This window comes from Salminus brasiliensis, chromosome 2 (assembly GCF_030463535.1).
Source record: "Salminus brasiliensis chromosome 2, fSalBra1.hap2, whole genome shotgun sequence".
In the NCBI taxonomy this organism is placed as follows: Eukaryota; Metazoa; Chordata; class Actinopteri; order Characiformes; family Bryconidae; genus Salminus; species Salminus brasiliensis.
This window is the reverse complement of record NC_132879.1, coordinates 17,572,640-17,597,580: the sequence shown is the minus strand read 5'-3', so window position 1 is coordinate 17,597,580 and position 24,941 is coordinate 17,572,640. Positions and strand designations below refer to the sequence as shown.

The 24,941-nt window shown below is 40.4% G+C and overlaps 2 protein-coding genes across 7 annotated transcripts; one reads left to right on the top strand and one right to left on the bottom strand.

The window, feature by feature from the left end:
* Positions 1-1,820: 1,820 nt before the first annotated feature.
* On the top strand, positions 1,821-16,879 carry phrf1 (PHD and ring finger domains 1). Of its 6 annotated transcripts, none has more exons than XM_072668957.1 (18): positions 1,821-1,908; positions 3,176-3,902; positions 4,016-4,126; positions 4,435-4,622; positions 4,810-4,893; positions 5,012-5,145; positions 5,551-5,642; positions 6,228-6,394; positions 7,470-7,602; positions 7,756-7,856; positions 8,573-8,763; positions 8,887-9,012; positions 9,299-9,456; positions 9,686-13,000; positions 13,312-13,394; positions 14,054-14,197; positions 14,448-14,576; positions 14,787-16,879. In XM_072668957.1, the coding sequence occupies exons 2-18, from the start codon at positions 3,809-3,811 to the stop codon at positions 14,946-14,948; spliced, it is 5,412 nt and encodes a 1,803-aa protein (XP_072525058.1). In that variant the 5' UTR covers positions 1,821-1,908; positions 3,176-3,808; the 3' UTR covers positions 14,949-16,879. The 6 variants fall into 6 exon arrangements, with proteins under 6 accessions (XP_072525058.1, XP_072525048.1, XP_072525087.1 ...); XM_072668947.1 differs by having other exon boundaries at positions 1,824-3,270; positions 3,739-3,902; XM_072668967.1 differs by having other exon boundaries at positions 1,833-1,908; positions 3,739-3,902.
* A 126-nt stretch (positions 16,880-17,005) lies between these two features.
* irf7 (interferon regulatory factor 7) lies at positions 17,006-21,621 on the bottom strand. The gene is made up of 9 exons (XM_072668936.1): positions 21,522-21,621; positions 20,766-20,919; positions 20,412-20,583; positions 20,025-20,086; positions 19,469-19,517; positions 19,179-19,328; positions 18,410-18,802; positions 17,944-18,059; positions 17,006-17,857 (listed from the first exon to the last, which is right to left on the bottom strand). Exons 1-9 carry the CDS (start codon positions 21,557-21,559, stop codon positions 17,711-17,713), a joined length of 1,281 nt encoding a protein of 426 aa, XP_072525037.1. The 5' UTR covers positions 21,560-21,621; the 3' UTR covers positions 17,006-17,710.
* Positions 21,622-24,941: the final 3,320 nt, after the last annotated feature.

Sequence of the window (24,941 nt, the reverse complement as noted above, 5' to 3'; positions counted from 1 at the left end):
AGATGATTAGAACATGGTTAGAGAGAAGGGAGAAGCCTATCTTATTTAAACCTGGTTTGCTCTTGACTGTTGAAGTGAGTGGGTATCACCATGTCGAGATCCAATGGTTGTAGATGCAGACGCAGAAAGCATTTAAAAAATATCTCAAAACTGTTAGAAATCAGCTGTTCTGATGTCCTCAAAATAATTTACAAGTGGAGAACGTTTAAAAGAACTGCCAACATGACCAAGTCAGTCCGTCCTAGCATGTTCAGCAAGATGTATAAAGAAGTCTCCAACAATCCTAAATTGCCATCCAGGGACCAACAGGTAGCTTTTGCGACAGCTGATGTCAGAATGCAGCACCTTCCATCTGAAAGAGAGTGCACAAGCTTGATTTTCATGGGAGATGTGCAAGGAGAAAACCCTTGCTGTCAAAGAGAAACTAAAAAAGGACACATAGACAAACCTGCACCAGGACTTCCGTAAAACTAGTGCTTTGGACAAATATTGAATCTTGCTCTGATGTTTTTTTGACAGCAAGGGTTTCCTCCTTGTACACTTCTTGTACACAAAAAAGGCTAAAATAGAAAAGGTGTCAAGGTATCAAGGTGTTGCAATGGCACCATGTTGAGGTCAGGACCTCAACTCAATTGAAATGCTGTGGCTGGACTTTAAGAGAGAGAGCTGTGCATGTGAGAGAGTGATAAAGTCATACAGAAACCCATTACTTCCAGCTATTGCTGCTAAATTGTTTCTACAAGCTATTGGTTCATGAGGTGCACTTAAAGTTTCACACATGGCTTTTCCATTTGAAGCCACTTTTGTTAAATAAATAAATACATGGTGGAATCTGTTGTGTGGTGTTGTTTGTCTGATTCAACACTCAGTCATTCAGTCAGTCAGGCCCAATGGTAAAGAAGTAAGTAATGTAAGTACTGAAGAATCTTTTTCAATGTCATAGACATCTATAATACTGAGCTCATGTATCAGGAGTGTTTGCAGTAAAGGGAGAAAATGTGTCAAATATTTATATTGAACCAATCTTTTAATGCCTATACGTTTAGAATGAAGATTTTCCTACTGGCAACCAGAGAAGTGTGTCCTTGGATCCCATGTTGACCCCACATATAGATTCCCACCAGGGCTAGTGATGGCTCCATCTGGGTTGTACACTGCACATGGGGCCCATGAGAGATAAAGAGGTGGGCTGTAACACTGGGGGTTATTTGGTTAGCCCAAATGGGTCCCAGTATGTACAGATCCACCATGCCCACTTGGAACCCTTATGAGCCCCACTAGAGCATGTTGGCTGGACACAGGGCTTCCAACTTCTACAATTTATTTGGTGTGAGATTCAGATTGCTCCAGTAATATATTTGATACATATTATTTCAAATATATATATTATATGTCTGGAAAAATATTGGGAAAATATGGAAATATGGAAATATATATATATATATATATATATATATATATATATATATATATATATATATATACTATTATATAGTATATGTTGGTATATGATACCATAATAATAATATGTGTATCAACAATATATCATTTATCATTTTTAAATATATATTGATTATCAGGGAATTCCATATATCATAATATATGTCATATATTGCCATATATCAGATTTTGGTATGGGGTATCATAGACTTATAGCATACTTGTAATAAATTGTGATAAATTGTGTCAATTAGCTAGATTACACAGGCTTGCATGTGATGCTCGGCTGTCCGCATACTTCTGGCCGGTGTGTGAACTCGCTCCACTGTGCCTTTAAGAGTGTTACTGTGAGCTGAGCGCCTTCCGCCATTTCCGTCGCCCTCTGCCGCCGGTAGCGTCTGTCACTCAAAGCCCCCTAAAACGGTGTGGAGTTGAAAACCCAAATAATGTCGTACACAGCCGTCCAGGGTAGGTGCACAGAACTCACACACTCTCACACTCAAACACACCCACACACACACCCCAAATGCGTTCAGCACATAAGACTCTAGCGGGCTGACAGCGGCGGAGGCCTGCTCGTCAATTAATCAGAGCAGAGCTGGAGGTGTTAAAATTAGCCCGAGAGGAGGACAGCCGAGCCGAGCTGAGCCGAGCCGAGCTCTTTAGCTCCTCTCTCGTGTCTGATCTCTAAATATGAGCTCTGACTGGCATGACCCGACTGTCAGAGGAGCTGTGCCTGGTCACGATGGGCTTGGTCCCTCACACAGTTAGCTAGCATTTAATCACACTGTTAGCCGAAGGCTGCTAAAGCTGGCTGGGGCGTGCTTTTGTTTGTAGCCGCGTTAGCACGCTAGCTAACCCACCTAGCTAGCTCTGCTTGTTTGCTCGTCCGTCTCGAATTTCTTTGGCCATCACCTTGTCTATGAGGAAGCCTAGCCGTAGCCCCTCTGGAAGAAATACTCCAGTGGAGGCGATGTTTTCGCTCAGTTACGAACTGTCGGCCTGCTGAAATGCAGTGTTAGGGTGGCTCTGTTTAGATGCACAGCCTTGTGAGATCTTTAGGGCAGCATAACAAGCCAGCTGCAGTTGTGTTTAACTCCTTGAACCCTATTTACAGTTTTAAGACCTAATATTTCTACTATTTTAGCTTTGTATGTTATACATGATTCAGTAACTACTATTATATAAGTGATTCAGTAGCTCCTATGAGTGATTCAGTAGCTCCTATGAGTGATTCAGTAGCTCCTATGAGTGATTCAACTACTATAAGTGATTCATCAACTACTATAAGTGATTCAGCAGCTCCTATAAGTGCTTCAACTACTATAAGTGATTCATCAACTACTATAAGTCATTCATCAACTACTATAAGTGATTCATCAACTACTATAAGTGATTCATCAACTACTATAAGTCATTCAGCAGCTACTATAAGTCATTCAGCGATTACTATAAATTATTTAGTAACTACTGTAAATGATTCACTAGCTACTATAAATAATTCAGTAACTACTATAAGTTATTGTATATCTAACTGATTCTGTATCTAATATAAGTGGTTTTGTATCTACTATAAATGATTGTGTATCTATTGTAAGTGATTCAGTAACTACTATAAGTGATTCTGTATATTGTTTATGGTTCAATATGAGTAAGTACATGCTATAAATTATGTATATTTGCTATTTTTCTGTCTCTACTATCAGTAATTCTGTATCTGTTCTAAATTATTCAGAAACGTCTATGAGACTTAATATGCAAGTGTGAAGAATTGAAGTATCGGCCTAGAAGCAGTCCAGAGGTCTAAAGGGCTAAAGTGTTGCTATGTGGGTAGGTTGAGGTTTGGGATGACAACAAAAGCAGTAAGAAGAGAGGAGCGGTAGCAGAGTGTATTGCCAAACAGGCGTTTTCCACAATCCTTCTTTTCTGTTTTTTAGTTGATGCGCTCACTGGTAGTATTACTGAGTAGGGACTTTAAGAAGTATTGTAAGATGCACCATATTTCAAACAGACCATATTTTCACCGTTGCTGTTTTTCAGCTGTTCCTCTAAAGCAGTCTGGTGCACTCTGCAAACTACATAGCTACATTAGGTAGTTGCCAGGCTCTCATATTTAGTGTTAAAGACACAGCATTTTAAGGTTTTGAAGATTAAAACATCTTTGTCAAAGCATTTTTTATCATCTGTATTAATCCGTGAAAATCAGTGTGATCAGTATAGATGGTTGACGCGACACAATTTCTCATTTTCTTATATTCTGCTTTTATAGTGTATTCTTTCTGAATTCTTCTTGAGTAGGTGTCCAGAACTAAAACACAAAGAGGTCACATAGGCTGAGTTAATACTGAGGACATTCTAATGCTGAGCCATGGATGAGGAGGACAGCCAGGATGAGCTGATCAATAAGAACGCTTCTCATGGGAAAGGAAAGAGACCTGCCACTTCTATTCTTTCGGATGAAGGTTAGTGTGTGGGAGGTGTGCTGAAGTGCATTTTTCAAGAGATGTTTGTTCTGTGCGTCTTAGGGTATGCTATGTTTATGCATTCCTTTTCTGTCAATGTTTACACCCACCAGAAAATTCTGAAGATGGAGAAGACTCACTGGGAGGAGAAACAGACAGTGAGGAGGATGAAGATGATGCCTCTGTGGAAGGAGAAGAGGAAGATGTTGAGGAGGATAGTGAACGTAAGAATATGCATATTTTACACATTTTTTATTTTAGCACTACTACTACTACTAGTTGTAGTAATAATAATAGTTATATGCAAATAGTTTTATTTATGTTTTGCTGTAATTGTGCAAATGACAATACTCTTTACATTTTGCATTATGCAACACTGAGGTGTATAGAACCATAGTAATGCATATTTGCATAAATCAGCAACCACTGTTGATTAGCCATAGTAGGTTTGGAGAATATTTTTTATTGTTGTACTTATTATTTTATGCACATTCTGTGTTCATTCTATCCTCATACTGTGCATGTTTGATAGCTGAGGATGCTGAAAAGGACCTGGAGGGGGCGGTAGGGAGCACCTCTGCTGACCTTGCTGGGCTGAGCTCAGATGAGGATGCAGAGAAATGCCCAATCTGCCTGAACTCGTTCCATGAGCAGCCAGTAGCCACCCCCGAGAGTTGTGAACACTACTTCTGTCTAGACTGCATTTTGGAATGGGCCAAGGTGAGCATGGCAAAAACATTGAAATCTAGGATGCAGGTGTAGGAGAAACGCAAGTCCAAACGCAAACTTAGTTCACCATTCTTCACGTTATTTCCTGTATCTCAGTCTTGATTTACTTTGCAAAGCATCACTCTTAGTGTTCAAAGGATCAAGGGATGTCTGTATGTGCCTTTTCTTTTTACATTAGAACGCTAACTCCTGTCCTGTGGACCGGATAGTCTTCAGCAATATCCTACTACGAAAATGCCATGGAGGCAAAGTCCAGAAAACGGTAACTGAATCTTGTTCTTTTTGTTCACTGTAACTATGTTTCTCACCTTATGTGATTTGTAGTCGAAGAACCACTGGCCATATTAAGGAGAATTGACGTTGTATATGTATGTGGGTAGATTGCGGTTAATAAGTCTGCAAAAGCTAGTCAGGAGGAGCAGGTGGATCTGGAACTGGAGCAGACCAACTGTGAGGTGTGTGGGGGGTCGGATAGAGAAGACCGCCTGCTGTTGTGTGATGGATGTGATGCAGGGTAAGGTGTTCATGCCAGCAGTTTTTTTTTTTTTTTTTTTTTTTGTAATTTATTTTTCGGGTATTGTCTGTTGTCTCAGTTTTTTTCAGTTATTCATTGTGTCCAAATTTCATTATGAATAAACCAACAGAAATGCCCCAGAATTACTTATTTTTCCATTGGCTTTGAAAGTTTTTTCTTCTGTAAAATTGCTATTTTGGAGGTCCAAGGTTTTTGTGTGACAGCTGATAAATGGTGACATTCATGCACAAGTTTAGGTTTGGAAAGGTTAGTTTATAGCTAGAAACTGTTTAATAGTTCATAGCCCAACAATCACAGAACCTATGTTATGATTTCTTTCTTATAGAAACCATATAGTTCTGTAATGCACAAAGAAACAATTCTTCTCTCCCTCTCTGGTTTAAGGTACCACATGGAATGTTTAACACCCCCCTTGGATGCTGTGCCTGTGGAGGAGTGGTTTTGCCCAGAATGTTCACCAAACAACCGTAACAGAAGTAATGAGCCAGATATTTTCCATTAAGAGTCGTAATTCATGATAGCCCAAATACTGTTCAAGAAATCCAGGGCAGTGAAATCCAGGGCAGTATGGTGAGAACAATTTGTAGTAAAGGGATGTAAATTCATAATGCTTATAGATTACCAGTGATTACTCTTGTTTTTACAAGACTACAGTTAAGTTACTGATTGTTGTTGTATACAGTCCTTTAACAACTACATAAATATTATTTGCTTTCACACTTAGGTAGATAATTTAGTCTAATTCATTAAAAGGTGAGTCTGAGTAAAAACATGGTAATGACGCCTTTAATTCATTTTTGTTCTATTTGGTATTGTGGAATATTGTGAAATTTTATTATTTGGGTGGAAGCTTTATGTAAGCCTATATAGGTTTTTTGCCTCTACCCGCACTGCGTGTTATGTTATTTTTGATTTATTGTTTTAAGTGTATTTAAATTGTGCAAATAAACATAACTATGAACTAAGAGTTGCATGTATTAATTATTGATTAATGATCCTGAATACTATGTACTAAATATATATTTCACTTTACACTAAAATAACTTTTTTTTCTTTTTCAGGAAGTGAGCGGGCAGATGAGGATGAGGGCAGTATTCTACCCACCACCAGCCGCTCACTGCTGAGCAACTCCAGGCCTACCAGAGCCATCGCACGTACTCAGCACAGCGAGAGGGTCCGCGCCAACGTCAACAGACACCGCATCACACAGGCACGCACTGCTGCACAGGTTTGCATGATGCTTTTGCTTGGCTTTTATAACATATTGCAGATATAGGTTTATGAGCAATTAATTTAATTTTATGAGCAGTAATTTTTGGTGGGTAATTGTTTTTTTTTGTTTTTTTTGGGGGGGGGGGGGGTTGTTTCTTAACACATTTTCAGTGTTACACTGCTCAATGCTGGGGAGGGGCTTATAGCCTTCTAGCCCATGTCTGGCATTAGGCGTGGTGCCAGTAGGTTAATGTGTATCTGCTCCAGGGAGTCCTATTCTATTGGCAGTCCTCCTCTACAGGGGCTAGACAAGCTGTATGTCTATCTTTGCACATATGTGTCGGCAATGGCTGCAGCTTAGTAGCTAAGTGTGTTCATTAGAAGGGGTGTCCACAAACGTTTGGTAGATATTTTATTGTACAGATGATTTATTGAAATGATTTGGGCAGTAGGTGCTTATTTCCTCGGTAAAACATATGTCACTGTGCTCATTAAAACACATATAAAGCTCTCAACATGGGAGTCTAATTTTATTTGTAGTTACCATTCAACACCTTTTGGTAAATCAGTGCTTCATGATGTTAGAGAATTGAACAAAGCCAGGCACTGGCTGGGGGTGTCCAGAGGAAATCTGGAGCCAAACTTAGTTTTACAAAGTAGCTCACAAGATTTTAACTGTTTTCTTAAAAATGTAAAATTCTTGTTACTTTTTATTGTATTTATGTATACCTGCATGTGTTCCACTCTCATCTAATGGGATTTCATTGCTTGCTTTTAAATGAAGTGCTTAGGTGCCTAAAGCCTTGTTTAATGCAACTTTAATAACATTGCAACTCAGTAGATTTCTAAACTGAACTGTTTTGAACGGTCATGAACTAATGCATTAGCATCGCTTGGACAGTGGCTTGTTTTGTTCAGAGAATATATGGACTGTACCATTGTACAGTGTGTATAGCTGTTTACATATATATATATATATATGTGTATGTGTGTGTGTGTGTGTGTGTGTGTGTGTGTGTGTGTGAGTGTATATGTATGTATGTATGTTCGTAATGTGTGTTCAGTGATGGCTGTACTGTTTTTCTTGCCAGCTTGCTCCCCGGTACCTGATGCAGTCCACCTGGCTGGACGAGACAATTAATGCTGTGGTGGCTGGACTTAACACAGCTGTGTACGTGCGGGACTTGACTCCTCGCCCACGGTCCCGTAGGAGACGGAAGACAGGTAGCGGGTTCAAACTAGAAGCAACTGTTTCTCCTGAAATTCTTTTAATGTCATTTTAATTTTATTTTATCAACTGCTTAAGACCTGGTAAAAGAGAATATTTACTATATCATCTAACCCTGGATATATTCAATTACATTTTCTTTAATGCAGTTAGAAGAAGAAAATCAAAAACGGATGGGAAAACTGCTGGGGGCAAAAGCACAGGGGTGAGAAGACGGAAACGTAGAGCGAGGAGAACAAGAAAAAAATTGGTATGTCTGCTCTGTAAAGTTTTGAATTTTCCCATGATTTGTCCTGCACATGAACCTATAACTAGGCATGTCCCGATCCAGTTTGTTTTCGTCCAGCGATCTGAACAGAGTACCAACCATTCAGTTTGGGGACCATTTGCTAGTCTGTTACTTTATTAGTACAGTTAATTACTATATTTTTTATATGTGCATGATGTATTCTGCTATTTTTTTTAGTTTATTTTAAATCAAATTACAATTTCTGAATATTTGTAATATTTTTTATATTAATAGTATGATTCAGTTTGACTGATTTCCTGCTCACTGGTGATTTGGCACCAGTTTCTTTGAAATACACACTCTGATCAGAAGGCTCTTGTTTTGTAGAATAGTTACATGAAATAACCATGTTACAATGTTGTTTGTACAGTGTGTGTACATGTCTACAGGTATTTATAAGTTTTCATCATTTACTGATGCGTTCCATAATACAAATGATATTCAGTCTATCAAAATATGTCTGGATTGGCTCCAAAATCATTACTTAAAATTACAACACATATTGACTGATTCTAAGGAAATGCTCTTGATCATCATCTAAAATGAATAAATATTGTTTATAAGCTGCCTGTTTTCTTTTGCACAGTGGTTTACTGCTTTTGTTGTGTTTTGGGAAGCACTAAAACTTACAAAAACACATGGATACTATTCCTTCATACACTGTTGTCTCCTCCCAGGTTGTGAAGAAGACCACCACTCGGGGCCGAATTGCACACAGCCTGGGCATTAAGAAACCTGTCCGCAGCTCTTCCATCCCCTCTGTCTACCGTCCATCTGAGCAGACACTGGGCAGCATGAGAGCTGACATTGGTGCAGCCTCCCTTTCTATTTATGGAGACCCTTTTGACCTTGACTCCTTTGCTGATGAGTGAGTCTCTCATCTTATTGTAAATGATGTAATTAGTTTATACGTATCTTCAAGCTGTGTTACTTTTATTGGATGTGTTGATCATGAAATTGTAAGTCTAAAGAATGGAACACTGTCTTTCAGGGAAGAGGAGGTGCAGCAGACACCAACTCCATCCTCGTTACTGGAGGCTAAGCGACGAGGTTTGTCTCGTTCTGCCATGCGTTCACACCAGCCTGTTGCAAGACCCATATCTGCTGGCTTACCAAGGTGACCCAGTTTTATTTAGGGTTTATATGTCCAGATTTTGAGTGTATGATAACTAGGCTGTTATTCAGGACGTTAAGGCAAAGAGAAAATATATACATGAAATAATACGTGTCGGCTTATGATTAATATTAGATAGTTAAAAGACAGGGAAGCAAGTCTACACATTCTGTATAAGCAAGTGTCCTTGAACAGACTTGCCAAATTAGATAAATGTAAGGTCTGCTGTATAGATGTGATTATGTGTATCCTTCATTAATGTAAATCTGGTTGATGTGTGGCTGTTTAGCAGACGAGGGCACAGTATCCCTCAGATAGAGGAAGTGGCTGAGGCTGCTCCAGTGCCAGACCTGCTGGGCAGCATCCTCAGCGGCCAGAGCATGCTGCTCATGGACAGTTCTGATGTAGTCATCAACAGAGATGGCTCGCTTAAGGCCACCAAACCTGGTAAGTCTCTTTGAATACTTCTATACTTATTTTCTTGGTGTCTCACCATTCTTGAATGTAAGGACAATGTTGTGGCCTAGGAAGAGTTTGTATGTAAATTACACAGTACAGGCTTCAAATTTGCAATTTGTAAATGTTCACTAAAAGAATAAGACACCTTTTTATTGTGACTGAAAGGTCATGTCAGCTTTACAATTGGTATGTCTTCCACAATCTTCTCTCCTTTCAGTGAGTTTGTCTTTGCCAAGAAGCAGCATCTCAAGCAGTTCCACCTCAGGAGAATCAGGGATCACACCTACAGGATCAAGTCCTTTTCAATCAAACAGACAGCCTACACCCTCATCCTCTTGTTCCAGCCCGCTAAAGAGACCTTCATCACACAGTTCCTCTCCACTGTCACCTGTGTCGCCCTCACAACCCACTTTACACACACCTGTGACCTCTCCAGGCCACCCGCGTTTGCATATGCCACTGCCCCACAGGCCGTTGCCCTCACACCCTCCTGGAACTGAACACAGTCAGTGGGGCACCTGTGGGGTCAGAGGCCAACCCCCGACAAGGGTTACAAGTGGTGCTTCTGACTCTCGCCTCGGGGAGAGGGGTGATGCTTCTCAACAGATCCCTGGAAAAAAGCCTCCACCCAAGCCAGTGTGGGTAGATGTGTCTGGGTTACCAAGGATACCAAAGATTAAAAGGGAAAACCGTTCTGAAGCACACAGCAGCAGAGGAAGTATTAGCAATAACTTACCAGAATCTTCTATGACGGGTTTAGCAGGTGGCAAAGGCCGGCAACATACCGTTGACCAGCAGGGAGCAAGTGCGAGTCGGCAGAGTAGGACAGTAGACAGTCATAGACAGAGACTAGACCGAACTGGACCTTCATCTTCTTTTTCTAATTCTTTCTCAACTCCCTCATCGTCGAGCAGTGTAACATCAAATCCACGGCCATCATCGTCTTCTGCTATTAGTTTCCGTATTAATACTAGTGGGAACCCATGGCATGCTCGGCGTCTTTCTGCACCTGAGCCGAGTGGTGCAAAAGATGAAGAATCTGCAAAGAGGACCCAGAAACACAAGCAAATGCTGCTTTCGTCCCATTCCCAAGCTAAAAAGGTTTCGGTAAAGAGCGAAGTCTATGATCCCTTCAATCCCACAGGGTCCGATTCCTCAGAAAGTGAAGCTGAGAATGATTGCCCGGAAATGCTATCAACCATGGGACAAAATGAAGGCGTCAAACAGCAGATTAAAGCAGAACCCATGGACTTTGAACAACCTGAGGAGGAAGAAAGTACTGGAATGTGTATCCAAGTTAAAATGGAGCCAGCTTCAATCAAGGAGGACCCATGGCAAAGGCCTTCATATACGCAAATGCAGTCTGAGAGTCTTGCTGCTGTTATGGCATACAGTGGAAGCCCCGCACTCTCTGATATTGAGCATAGTGCACCTCCTGAAAGCCCATTCACCAAAGCTTTGGATCGCTCTAGATCAAGCTCAGCCTCTAGTCAACGCAGTGATGATAAGGTCAAAATAGAGGTAAAGTCTGAACCAGAAGATGTACCATCTCCTGCAAAGCCCATGTCTAAGCCTGAGGTCCCCAAAGGAAATGGCCTTTGTGATGAAGTGCCATCAGCGGCAAGCACCTTTGATGTAAGCCACAAAAGCAAGGAGAAAGAAATAATATCACCATGCTCTAAGCCTGAGGAGGAAGAGGGACAGTCAGGGTATTCTTCACAGAGCTCTCCCTCCAAAGATGAAAGCTGTAATGAAAAGAATAAACAGTCATGGACAGAAGACAGAAAGCATTTGAGCTCTAGATCTCCAGGCCGCAGGCGGTCTCGTTCTAGATCGAAGGAGAAAAGGAGGTCTCGTTCTAGATCAAAGGAAAAAAGGAGGTCTCGTTCTAGATCGAAGGAGAAAAAGCGCTCTCGCTCGAGGTCTAAAGAAAAAAGGCGTTCTCGCTCGAGGTCTAGAGACAGAAGGCGCTCACGCTCAACATCCAAAGACAGGAGGCGCTCAAGCTCGAGGTCTAGAGACAGAAGGTGCTCGAGATCTAGAGACAGAATGCGTTCACGCTCTAGATCTAAAGATAGAAGGAGCTCACGCTCTAGATCTCCAGTTCGCAGACGTTCCCGCTCAAAGTCTGAAGAAAGAAAACATTCTCGCTCAAGATCTAAAGAGCGAAAGCCCCCCCGTTTACAAGACAAACAACACTCGACTCTGTCCAGCAGCAGTGAGAGCTCACGGAAGAAAAAAGCAAAGCATGACAGCCGTGATTATGACGCCAGAGGGAAAGGTGGACACAAGAAGTCCAAGGAGAAAAGGCGTTCTCGCTCACGCTCCAGATCTAGATCAAGATCCATAGAGAGGAGGAGAGAGCAGACATCTTCACACAAGTCTTCTTCAGCATCACGCGATGAATGCGATATGAGGTCCAAAAGGCGAAGGTCTAGATCAAGCTCTAGAGACCAGAGACGAAGAGTAGATGTGTCGGAGGGCATTCATCAGAAAGAAAGGAACACTAACAAATCCACAGCAACCACTTCTATTGAGGCAAAAGAGCCAAATTGCAGTTTGAATAAAAATGCAGAGACAGAGTCTGGGGAGAACCAGTGTGCGACTGGAACTGCAATTAAAGTGTCAATTAAAAAAGAAAAAGAAGTTAGTAATCCTGGCTTTTCAACATTAATTGAAAAAACTGACAAAATCAAAGCGGAGACTCCTTCAGTTGAGGTGTCGAACAAACCACATGAAGCCAAACCCAAAGAAATCAAACAAGAAGATGTCTGGACACTTGGCGAGGCCGAAGAGGCTCAAATGCAGAAAGATAAAAAAAGAGAGATTGAACAAAGCAATACATTGTTTGAAGAATTAATAAAGCCGGAGGAAATTAAAAAAGAAGAAATCACTACCTCAGGTGACACCAAAACATCCAGAGAATTTAACGAAGTCTGTTCTTCGAAAACCTCTACACCCAGAAATCATAGCAGTTACTTATTACATCAGGGCGAGAAAAGTACTGATGATGTGTTAAAACCACCAGAACAAATCAAAATAGAGCAAGTATGGCCTGATGAAGAGGACTGTAATAATAATGATGATGATGATGATGATGATGACCCTTACAGTGATGGTGCTCTTGTCATCAATTTGTCCACACCTGACCCTGCTCCTATGGATTGTGAAAAAGAGACTGATTGTGAATTTACAAGCTTGCCTGTTGTGGAAAAGGAGGAGATGGAGGTAGTGCCTATACAAGCACCATGCCCAGTGAAACAAGAACCTGTAGACTCCTCAGATGAAGATATCAATGTGGACTATTTAATTGACAACTTGGACTTCATTAAGAAGGAGATGAAGGAGGGTCCCGTCACTAATTCACCAAGTGCTGCAGAGCCTCACCCTGTAATGCAGGGTGTCACAGGAGGGGCAAAGCAGGAGGTAGAGTCAGCTTTAGTCATAGGAGGCACTAAGGCCAAATCACAGGGAAAACGTGTTACCTGGAATATACAAGAGCCAGAGGGCCCTCAGCCAGAAAAAATGAGCAGTAAGTGAACCGACTATTTTTTGCCTTCCATGTGAATGCAATCCTGAGTTCAGCTGAAATATGTTTGAACAGTAAGAACATGGAAGTGGTGTGATTTTCAGGAAATGGAGGGAAAACTGTTTTCAGGGTTCACTAAGATATATTTAGTAAACAAGGAAACATAAAGTTGAAGGCCTAAAGGCATCCAAAACTAATCAGTAATCACAGGCATGCTTTATATTTGAGTATTTCCACTAATAAATCTAATTAAATTTAATACATACTATGCTGTTGATGTTTTAACCTCAGTTTTGATCTTATTTCACTTTCAGAACTTGCACTCTTCAAGCTGAAACTGAAGCAGGAAGGATCCCGCAAGGCTGCTTCCACCTCTTCCACATACAGCTCTAGTCAGGTAAATTGGTCAACAACACAGTAGTTGTAGTTGAATGTTGTAGTTACTGCTCAAGACTGAAGTCTGGAGACGTGGAGGTTGTGCAAGTACATATGATAACCACTGGGAGGCACCATGTGCTGTTTTTTGTGAAGCAGCTCGTGCAGCTCTGCTAGACCAGTGGAAATCATGTGACTGAAACTGAAAGCAGCTGAACAGGGCTTTCATACTAAATGAAAGTAAGCCTAGCACTGGGAAATCAAAACCACACATGAGGAATGACTGCCTTTTAGGAAATGCTTTAGAGCTCTTTAATTTGTGTTGTTGTAAAGCTCTACTTAATAGTTTATAGCAACTGGCAGGCTGGTGTTTAGTCCTTGTTAGTCATTGTTGTTTTAAAAACAACGCTCAAAAAATTGTTTCCTAATGGTCTCTAAAATGGTTATCAATTACTTGCAATATTGTGGTGATGTCATTAGTATCCATGATGCAACTGCCATTGTGTCCAAAGAAGTGCATTCATTGGGTCTTTTGAAACACTAACTATAGATGTCAAGATTACAATTTGAGATCAGCTCTAGCCTATTTTGAAGAGACCATTGTGCTGTATTGTCAGCCCCTGAACTGGATTTTACAAACAAACTCAATGTTGATTTTAACCTTCTAATTCTGTATTCAAGGAGTTAACCCCTGTCCAGGTGGGGCCCAAACCAGCAGGGACTAGTCTTAACACTCCATTGCAAGAGGAGCAGTCAGACCTCACCCAGGGAGGATCTAAATCCCGCAAGGTCGAGGTCCTGCAGGATCCCCATCAGAAAGACAAGGTCCGTATCACAAGTCCGTATCACAAGGCTGTGATTAAAATGAAGAGGTCCCCGGCCATTATTGCCATGACATTGAGCCCCACTGGTCTTTGAATTTGCAGCTGCCCAGTGACAAACGTGGCAAATTTACAGTAGCATAGGTTACTTGATTTGTAAACATTTTGTTTGGTGAACAGTTGAATCATTTATTGAGGTTTTACAAGTCAGCAAGTGTTGATAGTCTTATTAAAAGATCCTTTGCCACTTTTAGTACATGAAGAAGCTTCATATGCAGGAGCGAGCCATAGAAGAGGTGAAACTGGCCATCAAACCCTTTTATCAGAAGAGGGACATTACAAAGGAGGAGTATAAAGAGATCTTGCGAAAGGCTGTTCAGAAGGTAAGAGTCTATTTTTAGTAATGTTCCTGTTATCACTCTTAAGCCCTTAATCACTAAATGAAAGACTAAACTCTGACTGTTCTTGAATATCACACATTCCTTTGTTTATCTTGATTTTAAGTGTCATTGTATCGTTGTCACTTGTTCGGTTTTTTTTTGTTTTTTTTTTAACCGGTATTTGGTTTCGTTTCTTCCCTGTTTACATAACAGGTTTGTCACAGTAAGAGTGGTGAGATAAATCCAGTCAAAGTGGCCAACCTGGTTAAAGCATACGTGGATAAGTATAAACACGCCAAGAAGCATCGTAAAGGCGAAAGCTTGGGGAAGAGTCAGAACGCTGAAGGCCTGAAAGACTCTGAAACACCAGGGTGATGACTTCACCTCTTCACTGGAAGTACTTCAGTCAGATCAGTGCACACATTTAATAAATTCAGCTTCCCTGAAATCACGTGACTATAAGGGCTCAACAGTTGGGAAATCAATTGTTTAGGTAGTTGTTTGATTTATGTATAGGTTTTTGTCTCTGTATAGAGAATTACTGTCTAGGCTGGGAGGAAAAGTCATTTTGCAGTGGTAGGGGTACACATCCAGATAAGATGATATATGTTGAACACACTTGTATACCATTGTTAATGACTGTATATTTAAATTTTTATCCTGTTAGTAAGATGTACTAAAAACATTGACAGGACCTTTTGTTTTATCAAGACATTTGATAGACATGCTTTGTGATTATTATTATTAGACAACTGAGGCCACTTTTTCATGTATTTTGTTCACCAGTGTTGCGGCATGTTGTACTGCTGTAATTAAAGCCTTGAAAATGTATGCCTTTGAAACGCAGCCCTATTCAGGAAAAACAAAAATATATTGCTCAAAAGTATTTGGACACTGGTAGCATGGGTGGATGGGTGCAAATTACCGTTCAAAAGTTTGGAATCCTTTTTGATAATAATGTTTTGCTCATTTATGTACAGTAATGTAGTGGAGGTTTAATTACTCTAAACTAGACGACAAAGGGTATGTTTAGATGCCGTATTCAGTATTTAAGGTGATTTGGCCACAGGAATGACTAACAGTAAATAATGTAATTATGTATGCATTGGAATCTTTTGTCAGATTCTACTTTGAGATGTGATTATTCCATTTAAAATTATTTTATTAGAACTTAATGTAGTCATTTTAAAGTCATCTGTCCACAATGAAAATAACATTTTTAAAAATTATTTTAATAAAATCGTGATGTATGTTTATTTGCCACCTAAAGTTTTTATTTTGTAGGAAACACTGGTTCTCCATCTTAACAGTGATTCTAAACATCTGAACGGTGGTGTGTGCTTAGCCAATGAGTGCAACCTGTGCAGTGGTGTATTTTAGAGTTAAAAGAGACCTGTAACAAAACAGCACACCCAGGAGTTTCAGGATAGGTCATGTGCTGGCTTGTTGGTAACTCAAGAAACATTTCCTGATGCCTAGGATTATCTGGAACTGAATAAACACATGTAATTATTTAAATTCCAACAAAAGGTTTTGTAAAGATTCATAGCATATGCTTAACAACTACAGTTTGCAAATATGGCCTCGGATTAACTGGAATTAAAATCATACCTGTGTTTGCCAGTGCATTTCTGCTGATTATGACACATTTTTGCCAATTATGCTTTGTGTTATTTTTGTGGACACATCGGACAGAGCTTTAGAGTGAGAGAAAATACCAGGACACGGTGTGGTCAGATTGGTGCTACAGAGCACCATTTGAAAGAGATAGGGCTGTGGTTTTGACTTGCCTTGAGGTCTATTCTCCAGAATCCAGTGATTCTGTTTTTATTTAGAGATAGGTCTGATTTACAGACAGGTCTTTATGCAAGGTGCTTTTGTTGTTCATTAACATCTTTCAATGATTTGTTTCCCCATTAAGTACAGTTTAACAATGTGCAAGCGATCAAAGGAAGCTTTGATCATATTTTTGTCAAGTGGTGTTCTTCCTCTTTTTTTTTTTCTAACGAGACAAAATGATGTCCGGTTGGTTGAGCGGTGACTAATCGTAGGCTGCGCTGGTTGTGGTAATGCATGAGGATTGCAAAAACTCTTTGTTAATAATTTGTAATTAGGCTTATTTACAGTGTAAAGAGGGAGAGGCTTCGCATAGTAGCCTGCGGCAGCTAGGTGATTTCCACCTGATATGGTATTTGCTGTCCTGATTCAACTGTACTTGATTCTCATTGTGAACTGGAGAATCCACTCCACTGTTTTGTAAATATGTTTCTTTAGAAATTTATTTAATAAAAGAGAAAGAAAACAAACCTTGCTTTGTTTTTTTTAATCTACGTTTAAATAAATTATTATATACAAGATTCTCTGTAGTAAAATGTGTCATTTGGGAGGTTTACAGCCCCAGTAATTTAGAAACCAGCCAAAACACAACCAAGTCCAGTACAGTACATATTTATTTATTTTTAAGTTAAATACTCAAAAAAACAAGATAAGAAGAGTTAGTTTACAGCCCCAGTGATTAAGGGACCAGCCAAAACACAACCAAGTCCAGTACAGTACATATTTATTCATTTTCAAATTAAATACAAATAAAAAAAAACAGATAAGAAAAGTTAGTTTTATAAAAATCCTATACTAAACCGCAATAATTTAAAGTAACAGCCAAGAAAGTTTTACAAGAGTGGCCCTTACTAGGGCAGATCAAGGGGAATTCTTCATTAGAAGATAAAAATACCCAAATGAGGTTAGTGCCTCATTAACAAAGTCAGTGACAAGACCTGGTTTCTTAAAAAACTAAATCCAGTTATGCAACATTTCAAAAAATGTGTTTTAAGCCTTCATCAAATTGTCAACAAATATTTCCTCCGGGGGAAAAACTGGTTTGTGACCTACTGACTGCTTGAGCTTGGGGTGTTTTCCGAGTTCTCATTAAGCCCTGGTGTTTCACTGAGAACTCCTACTGATCTCAAAACTGTTAAGTTGATTGTAAGACTGAGACTACTTCCCGTCTGACAACTGTTATATTGTAGTTTCACTATTAAAAGAGTTATACTTGGTACACTAATTATATCTGATCCAGAAAGGCTGTAGAAGTGAGAGTTAAGAAGAACAGAGAGTAACTTGGTGAAAGCGGGGCAACTTCAGTCAGCTGTGGGAGGGAAGAAAGTGGAGTCGATGAGCTCAAACAGGCTGTTTGAGATCTGCAGGCTGATGTTGTCATTGTGCAGAGATGATGCTCCCTCCATCTCTGCTCTCCTGTGGAGCTCACGACAGATCAGAGGCACAACCTATCAGCAAGAAGGAGAAAATGGATCACCAATTCTAGACGGACAGGATGAAGATGATGAGTGCAACAAGACTGACAGCGTTTTACCTTTACGACAATTAGTTTTTTCTGCAGTGGTTTTCCATCTGGGAATTTCTCCCCAAAGCACAAATAGATTGTGTAGTCTGGAGATCCACGCTGGTTCTCCATGAAATCCTTGAGATCTGAAATAATAGCAGAGGTTCAGACATGAGACTGCTAATAATAATAAAGGTGCAAAAAAGTGAACCTCTCAAGGTTTTTCCGAAGAACCTCTAAATTCTGTGATTTCAGTTTTTCACTTTAATCCATTGAAGAGGTTATTCCAAAACTTCTATGGTAGATGTGTCTAATCTTACCCTTGCTAATCTACGCACCCTGCACAGTTCAGCTCTAACACATCTGCTACCTAATCATTAAATGTCAACAAGCTGCACATTGTAGGGAGCATAGATCTCTAGGATTAGGCCCGGATTGTGAGGTTTACAGAGGGTTCAGTACATTAACACCACTGTTAATTCCATGGATTTAGTACCTTTATTGTACTTTTCAAAGCTGAACAGCAGTTCTTTGAAGTTCTGGGGCAGCTTTTTGGGCTCCGGGTTCTGAATCTCAGCAGGGTCTCTGGTGCTGACAAACACATTGCACTTGTCTTGGCGGAGGCCATAGATGCCCGTTGGGCACACCTCCAGCAGCAGGCCCCTCTGGATGCTGTCCAGGATGCGCTTAGTGTACTGGACCTGCTTGTGGTCGATGAGGCCTTCAGTGCAGGGGAAAGGCATGGACTCGCCGATCAGCTGAGAAGGATCACAGTGGTAGTGAAGCTGAATTAGCTGAGCTGAGCGGCGGACCTTCAGCATCTCAGCTCTCCTGTAGTGAATGGAGATCTCCAGCTCATATGGAGAGGGCAGGTTCTCACATTGAGACACTGAGAAGACAATAGAGCAAAGACAGGATTAGAACAGCACTGTTCTAGAAAGAACTTTAATCCCTTAAACCCTAAGGGCCTTTCCTGTTCCTGATTTTTTTTTACCTTGAGTGACCTTGAATTTGCCGGCTGCTCTGTAAAAATAAATCTCTGTAGTAATGTTTATTTGTATTATGTCTCGAATCTCTCATTAGCTTTTATTGTAGTTGCTGAATACAAGCTGAACCTGTAGTTTAAGGAGTTCAGCATGTATAAAGTTACCATTATAGAGCGGTTTCATTATTAGTGTCAGTATTACACATGTGATTTGGCTTAGTCCATGCATTGCATACAATCATAATCACATGTAAGTGAAACTCGATTGACTTGTACATACCTGCAGTGTAGTGTTGTTGTGGTAGAGCAGGTACTGGAGCTGGAATGTTACTCTGCGGGCAAGGTTGCAGAATAACTCCTGACAATGGGTTCGCAAAGTAGTTGCCTGGATCCGCGGTGGGCTGTGAATAGGGTTCCCAAGGCTGGATTTCTAGAAATAAACATAAACAAATGTAAAGTCACAGTAAAAGGATGGTATCTTATTTAATAAGTATTTGTAAATGTATTAACTACATTCTAATGTAAAATGTTTGCAATTATATTTGTCACTTAATGAAAAAGAGGAAATACCAGGAAGATTGAGACGCAGAGTGTCCAGGGTGGCTAGCAAAGCGTCATGCTACATAAAAACAAGTAATGAGAGTTAACAGCTTTGCACTTTGGTCAGTGACTTGCAAACAAACCATGTTGTGCAGACAATTCTTGCTAATGTCAAAGTACAGTCCGCATTGTAATATTTAAGAGTAACGTTACGGCGTACATGATCTGCACTGTAACATTCATCACATTATAAACAATAATAAAATTATATAATAAACAATAATAAAATTATATTTTATAAACATTATAAAATCTGTGCTAAAAAAGTTAAATCATGTTAGCAATATTTAAGCAACAAATAATGGTGATGAACAGGACTAAACTATAGTGTATCCATATAGGCATCTTGACATCTGTAAGATTACATTACCACTGTTGTAGCTGACAAAGGTTGGGGTCAGGATTGCATAATTCGACAAATTTAGCATTAAGCCCTTCAAAAAAGCATCGGGATACACCTGTTTTTCATAATTACTAGAGTTCATACATAAAAAGCCTAGAGGCCACTTGTATTTTGGAAATCTACCTCCATTGATTCATCTCCTGTGTACATTTCTTCAATGTGGATATTCTGACTCTCCTGGATGTCTGCAGAAAAAGAGTAGCACGTCTTCAGCATCTTTCAGACTCTTAAATACACAGCTTAGAGATTTATACACCAATCTAGCCAAAGGTTTAGGCATGTTTCCATGATTATGAATCTGCCTGGGTCATGAAAAAATGCACTGCACATTTTAGCATTCTTTCTGCTCACATTCATATAAACCTCATAAAGGGCTTGGTAATGAGCTGATGAGTTGGTTGAGTTGGATGGGTTTGATCAGGAAAATACCAAAATGTGCAGTAAAAGGGGGATCAAGATCAGTATTGGGAAGTACTGCTTTAACTCAGCAACAGTGTTGTGGTATCTTACTGTCAGGGCGGACGATGCGGTAGATTTTGTGGGGGTCATTGTGGGAGTCTTTGGAGTGATCTTGCACCATCTCGAAGTGCTTCAGGCTGTTGAGAGCACAGCGGAAGTTGGTCTTCCACTTGGCCTTGTCGTTGGGATACTCTGAGATTTTCCCACTGACCACAGCCCACTCCTGCAGGAGCAAATAGAAGTTTTTTTTTTTTTATTACAGCATTGGGAAATGTCTTGTAAGAAAGATCTACAGTAATACCACCATGTTTTTGCATTCCTATGAGAATATTTTAGATATTACTTCAGGATCATTTAATATAGATTTAATATAGACACAGATCAGAGAACTGAGCAAGTACTTACTCTGAATATTTTGTTATCCTCATTGCCGCAGTCTTTCCTTGAGTTGTGCTTCCATGGGATCCGGAAAGTGTCTGTGCCGGTCATGTAAAGACCTTCGTACTTACCACCCTGCACCTGCTCTATCAGCCATGGACCAAACTGAGGCTTTGCCATGCTGTTAAAACACAGGACATGGGGTTAGGGTCACCACTGTAACACCCATGTAACACCCCTGTAACAGGTTTACCACTGTAACACCCCTGTAACACCCCTGTAACAGGGTCATCACTGTAACACCCATGTAACACCCCTGTAACAGGTTTACCACTGTAACACCCCTGTAACAGGGTCATCACTGTAACACCCCTGTAACACCCCTGTAACAGGGTCATCACTGTAACCTCAAGCTAAAATCACCATGCAACTAATTTCTCAAAGCATAGCGTATTAGCATATGGACACTGGAAGTATGAATAGTCGAACAACTAATATTTTGCATCATTAAACTAAATTAAAAGTTGTATGAACCCAAAATAATGATGCCACACTTTTCCATTCGCTCAGCATCAGATAACGGACTTTAATTTATGTCTGGTAAAAGTTAAAACAATCGGATTGTCTTTTAATTACCTACATTTAAGGCTAAAGTAAGACTCACACTCTAGTTGTTGATTTTTTGCTCTTACTAATGTAGGCAGTGTATGGCTAAGTACACGTCATCTGCACCAATACGCACGCAAATCCCCAAGGACACTGATAGTTGCGCAGCTAGCCTACCTGCTGACTCCGGTGTTGTTCTCGATCAGGTGGATCATGAAAAACAGGCTGAAGATTTCTCCGAAATCTGCTGCAGCTACATTATTTATACGCCCAGTGTTGTGCTGTGGGCGTGGGGGCGTGACCGGAACTGCTCTTGGCAAGGCGAGCGTCCTCTCGGTGACGCAACGAGCAACTCCGGCGGCAGCAAAACTGAAAGCCAAACTAGGCAGGGCAGTGTTTCAGCTCACATTTCATCACCACCCATCATCATCAGAGTCATACCCAAGTGATTTTACTGGGTTTTTTTGGGGGCTTGTGTATTGTGAAATACTCTACAGTAAACAAGCTAAGTCAAGTACAAGCTACTCAAGCACTGTGCAAACGTCTTAAGTACCTTCTGGTCAACCAGCTTCACCTTGCTGGCCATGCTGGTCGACCAGATTGGTGATGCTGATCATGCTGATCGACCAGTTTAACCTTGCTGGCCATGCTGGTCGACCAGATTGGTGATGCTGATCATGCTGATCGACCAGCTTCACCTTGCTGGTCATGCTGGTCGACCAGATTGGTGATGCTGATCATGCTGATCGACCAGTTTAACCTTGCTGGCCATGCTGGTCGACCAGATTGGTGATGCTGATCATGCTGATCGACCAGCTTCACCTTGCTGGTCATGCTGGTCGGCCAGATTGGTGATGCTGATCATGCTGATCGACCAGTTTAACCTTGCTGGTCATGCTGGTCGGCCAGATTGGTGATGCTGTTCATCCAAATTAAAACCTGGATCCTTCTCTGGGCGTGTGTTTTATTTGCTCAGTAAAGTACTATTAATAGTGTATTTGTATATTAATGCAAAAAACATTAATTAAAGAAAGTAGTGGATTTACATTACTGTGTTCATTAAAACTTATGGGAGTCTAGCATTATTCATAATTATCCTCCAACACCTTGTTTAGCAAATCAGCGCTTAATAAAGGTAAATCAGGTGAGCTGGTGATGGAATCCAACAAATTCATGTGCCTCTTTAAGGGGTGTCCAGGAGAAACCTGGAGCCTGGACTCCTTTCTTTAAAACGGGAAATTCATGTTACTTTGCACTGTGTTTATGTTTACTCTGTGTTATAATCTGATACCGTTTTTACAACACTCTTATTGCGGAGATAAATGGCTCTAAAAAATGTTCTCAGTACATATAGTCCTCTGCCCAAGATGATCTGCTTTCTGGATATCCATATCAGTTAGCTAGTAGCAATTCAGACCCTATTGATATTACCTGTAACCCATATAGTGATCCTCATAGTGACAGTTTTACAATGGCATGGCCTGGACTCAATCCAGTATGCACACTCTGGAAGCCCAAAGATATACAAAAGGCAAAGCTCAGGTATCTTAGAGCCTAAACATTTCTGTTGTTTCTTTTTTTTCCCAATGGAAATTTCTTGTCTTAAATTCCCAGAGACACACAACACTAGAGCGTCAGTATGGGCGACAGCCTATGAAGTTCAGCCTTCATGTTTTCTTATCTCTATTTTTTCCGGGCAGCTCCCGTACATTCCAGAAGGGATAGTCATATTGGCCTGCATTGCAAATAAGGAAATCACATCATGATTATAATATGTAACTACTGTAATACAAATAGAAAAATGCTACTTAGTCTTTAAACTCCAGTGTTTATTATATCTTAAGGATTATTATTCAGTGACAATATGGACTACAATGCAAACAGACCAACTTATTATGAAGAGTGAAGAATGGACTTTCATATGAATGGAGATTCGTAGCATGAAAGTGCTCTTGTAAAAATTTGCAGAAATTGTGTGGCACATTATGGCAACATGGACCAGAATCTCAAAGGAATGATTTTAACAAAAAACTGGGGCTATTTTGAGTGCAAAGAAGACCCTCCCTGTAAAAACAGTGGCATTGTATGAAGCCTATGTTTTTATTAAATAACCCTTTAAGTGGAATGAATACTATTAACTGAATGAACTATTGTTTGATTCATGGGGCTGAGAGCTGCGTGGGAGCATTCAGTGGTTGTTCATTTGGTGTGAAATGCTCTAAATAGCATGTGTGTGTGTGTTATACATTGGTTTCTGTGACACATCATCTCTGCAACAGGTGTTCATCTCTCTAGCTGTCTGTACCTCTTTCGGGGGAATAACAGATTCCCCCACTGTCAACCTTTCTTTCATCCTCTTCCACATTAAACATGTAATGTCATGTGAACCTATTCATTCAAAGAGGCTATTAGCACCACCTGCCTAAAACTGAGTAGGGCTCCACTGTGCAGCTACAACAGATCTGATCATGGACTCCACAAGACCTCTGAATGTTTCCCGGGGTATCTGGCACCAAGACATTGGTCCTGTAAGTTGTGAGGCAGGGCTTCCACAGATTGCATTAATGAGCCTTAGCTTGCCCATTTTCCCTGCCTTTAACTCATCGCTTTCAAGAACTGGCTGTTCACTTGCTTTCTAATCTATCCTCCCCTTCACAGATGCCACTGTAAATGAAGATAATCAATATATTCACTCCACCTGTCAGTAGTACTGTACTAATGTTATGGCTGATAGGTGTAAATAATGTTTGCTGTTGAATGCATTTCCTGTTTCATACTATCTACTCCACATGGGGTTAAGGTAGCATGCTGAAGTGTGTGGAAGTAGTGCCACATGACATCAAATGGTCCGCCAGGAGCATATTGCGTTCTCACAGCTTTACGTATGTCTTCCATATTAACCTGTGGAAAAAGGAAATGAATCTCACTTTCATTGGTGTACTTCCTTCTTACAGCTCTTTGGAAGCACTGCCTTGTCTACATGTGGCTCTCTTCTATGCGAGAATGACCTGATTCAACTCAGCCGACGTCCCCCTCTTTCATCCTCCTAAAACACTGCTCTCACATCCCTTTTCTCTCTCACACAAAACTCTCAGCAGTACAGAGAGTTACCCAGGCCTACGAAGAGGTAAAACAATGCCAAGCAAATTTCCTTTAAAGCTTTTCTTTAAACATGCGAACAGCTTTTCTATTTGCAATAAGCATCACATAACAAAATAACACCAGTGGTATGGTAACACTCAAGATTTGATATGATTGTTAGTGCTAGTTATACAGTTAAATATTCACATTATATTTAATCACTGAAAATAATGACTCACAATGATGTTGCAAAACCTAGCAATGAGACAAGCTGAGCTGAGCTGAGGCGGGCTAGATTCTTATCAAGGAGCTGGTAGTGGGATGGTAAGAGGAAATGTGTTGGATTAAGACTAACGTGTATATGTTTATTAAAGCAACCTTATGTATCATGTTTACCTCAAAATAACAGCTCCAGAGATTTGCATTATGGACAAGAGTGTCTCCACTGTAGCTACTCAGCATGGTGCTAATTGCTTAAAGTGCAAATTATACTTCCTGACTGTAGGGAGAAATATC

What these genes read in the sequence shown, in the direction of transcription:
- irf7 (XM_072668936.1), bottom strand. Translation starts at nt 21,559, where the DNA reads ATGATCCACCTGATCGAGAACAACACCGGAGTCAGCAG. An exon ending in AACAACACCGGAGTCAGCAG is followed by an intron (nt 20,920 to 21,521) that starts GTAGGCTAGCTG and finishes GTGTTTTAACAG; the next exon opens with CATGGCAAAGCCTCAGTTTG. An exon ending in CAGGAGATGAATCAATGGAG is followed by an intron (nt 19,518 to 20,024) that starts GTAGATTTCCAA and finishes GTTTTTATGTAG; the next exon opens with CATGACGCTTTGCTAGCCAC.
- phrf1 (XM_072668957.1), top strand. Translation starts at nt 3,809, where the DNA reads ATGGATGAGGAGGACAGCCAGGATGAGCTGATCAATAAGAACGCTTCT. An exon ending in TTCTATTCTTTCGGATGAAG is followed by an intron (nt 3,903 to 4,015) that starts GTTAGTGTGTGG and finishes TACACCCACCAG; the next exon opens with AAAATTCTGAAGATGGAGAA. An exon ending in TGTGATGGATGTGATGCAGG is followed by an intron (nt 5,146 to 5,550) that starts GTAAGGTGTTCA and finishes CTCTGGTTTAAG; the next exon opens with GTACCACATGGAATGTTTAA.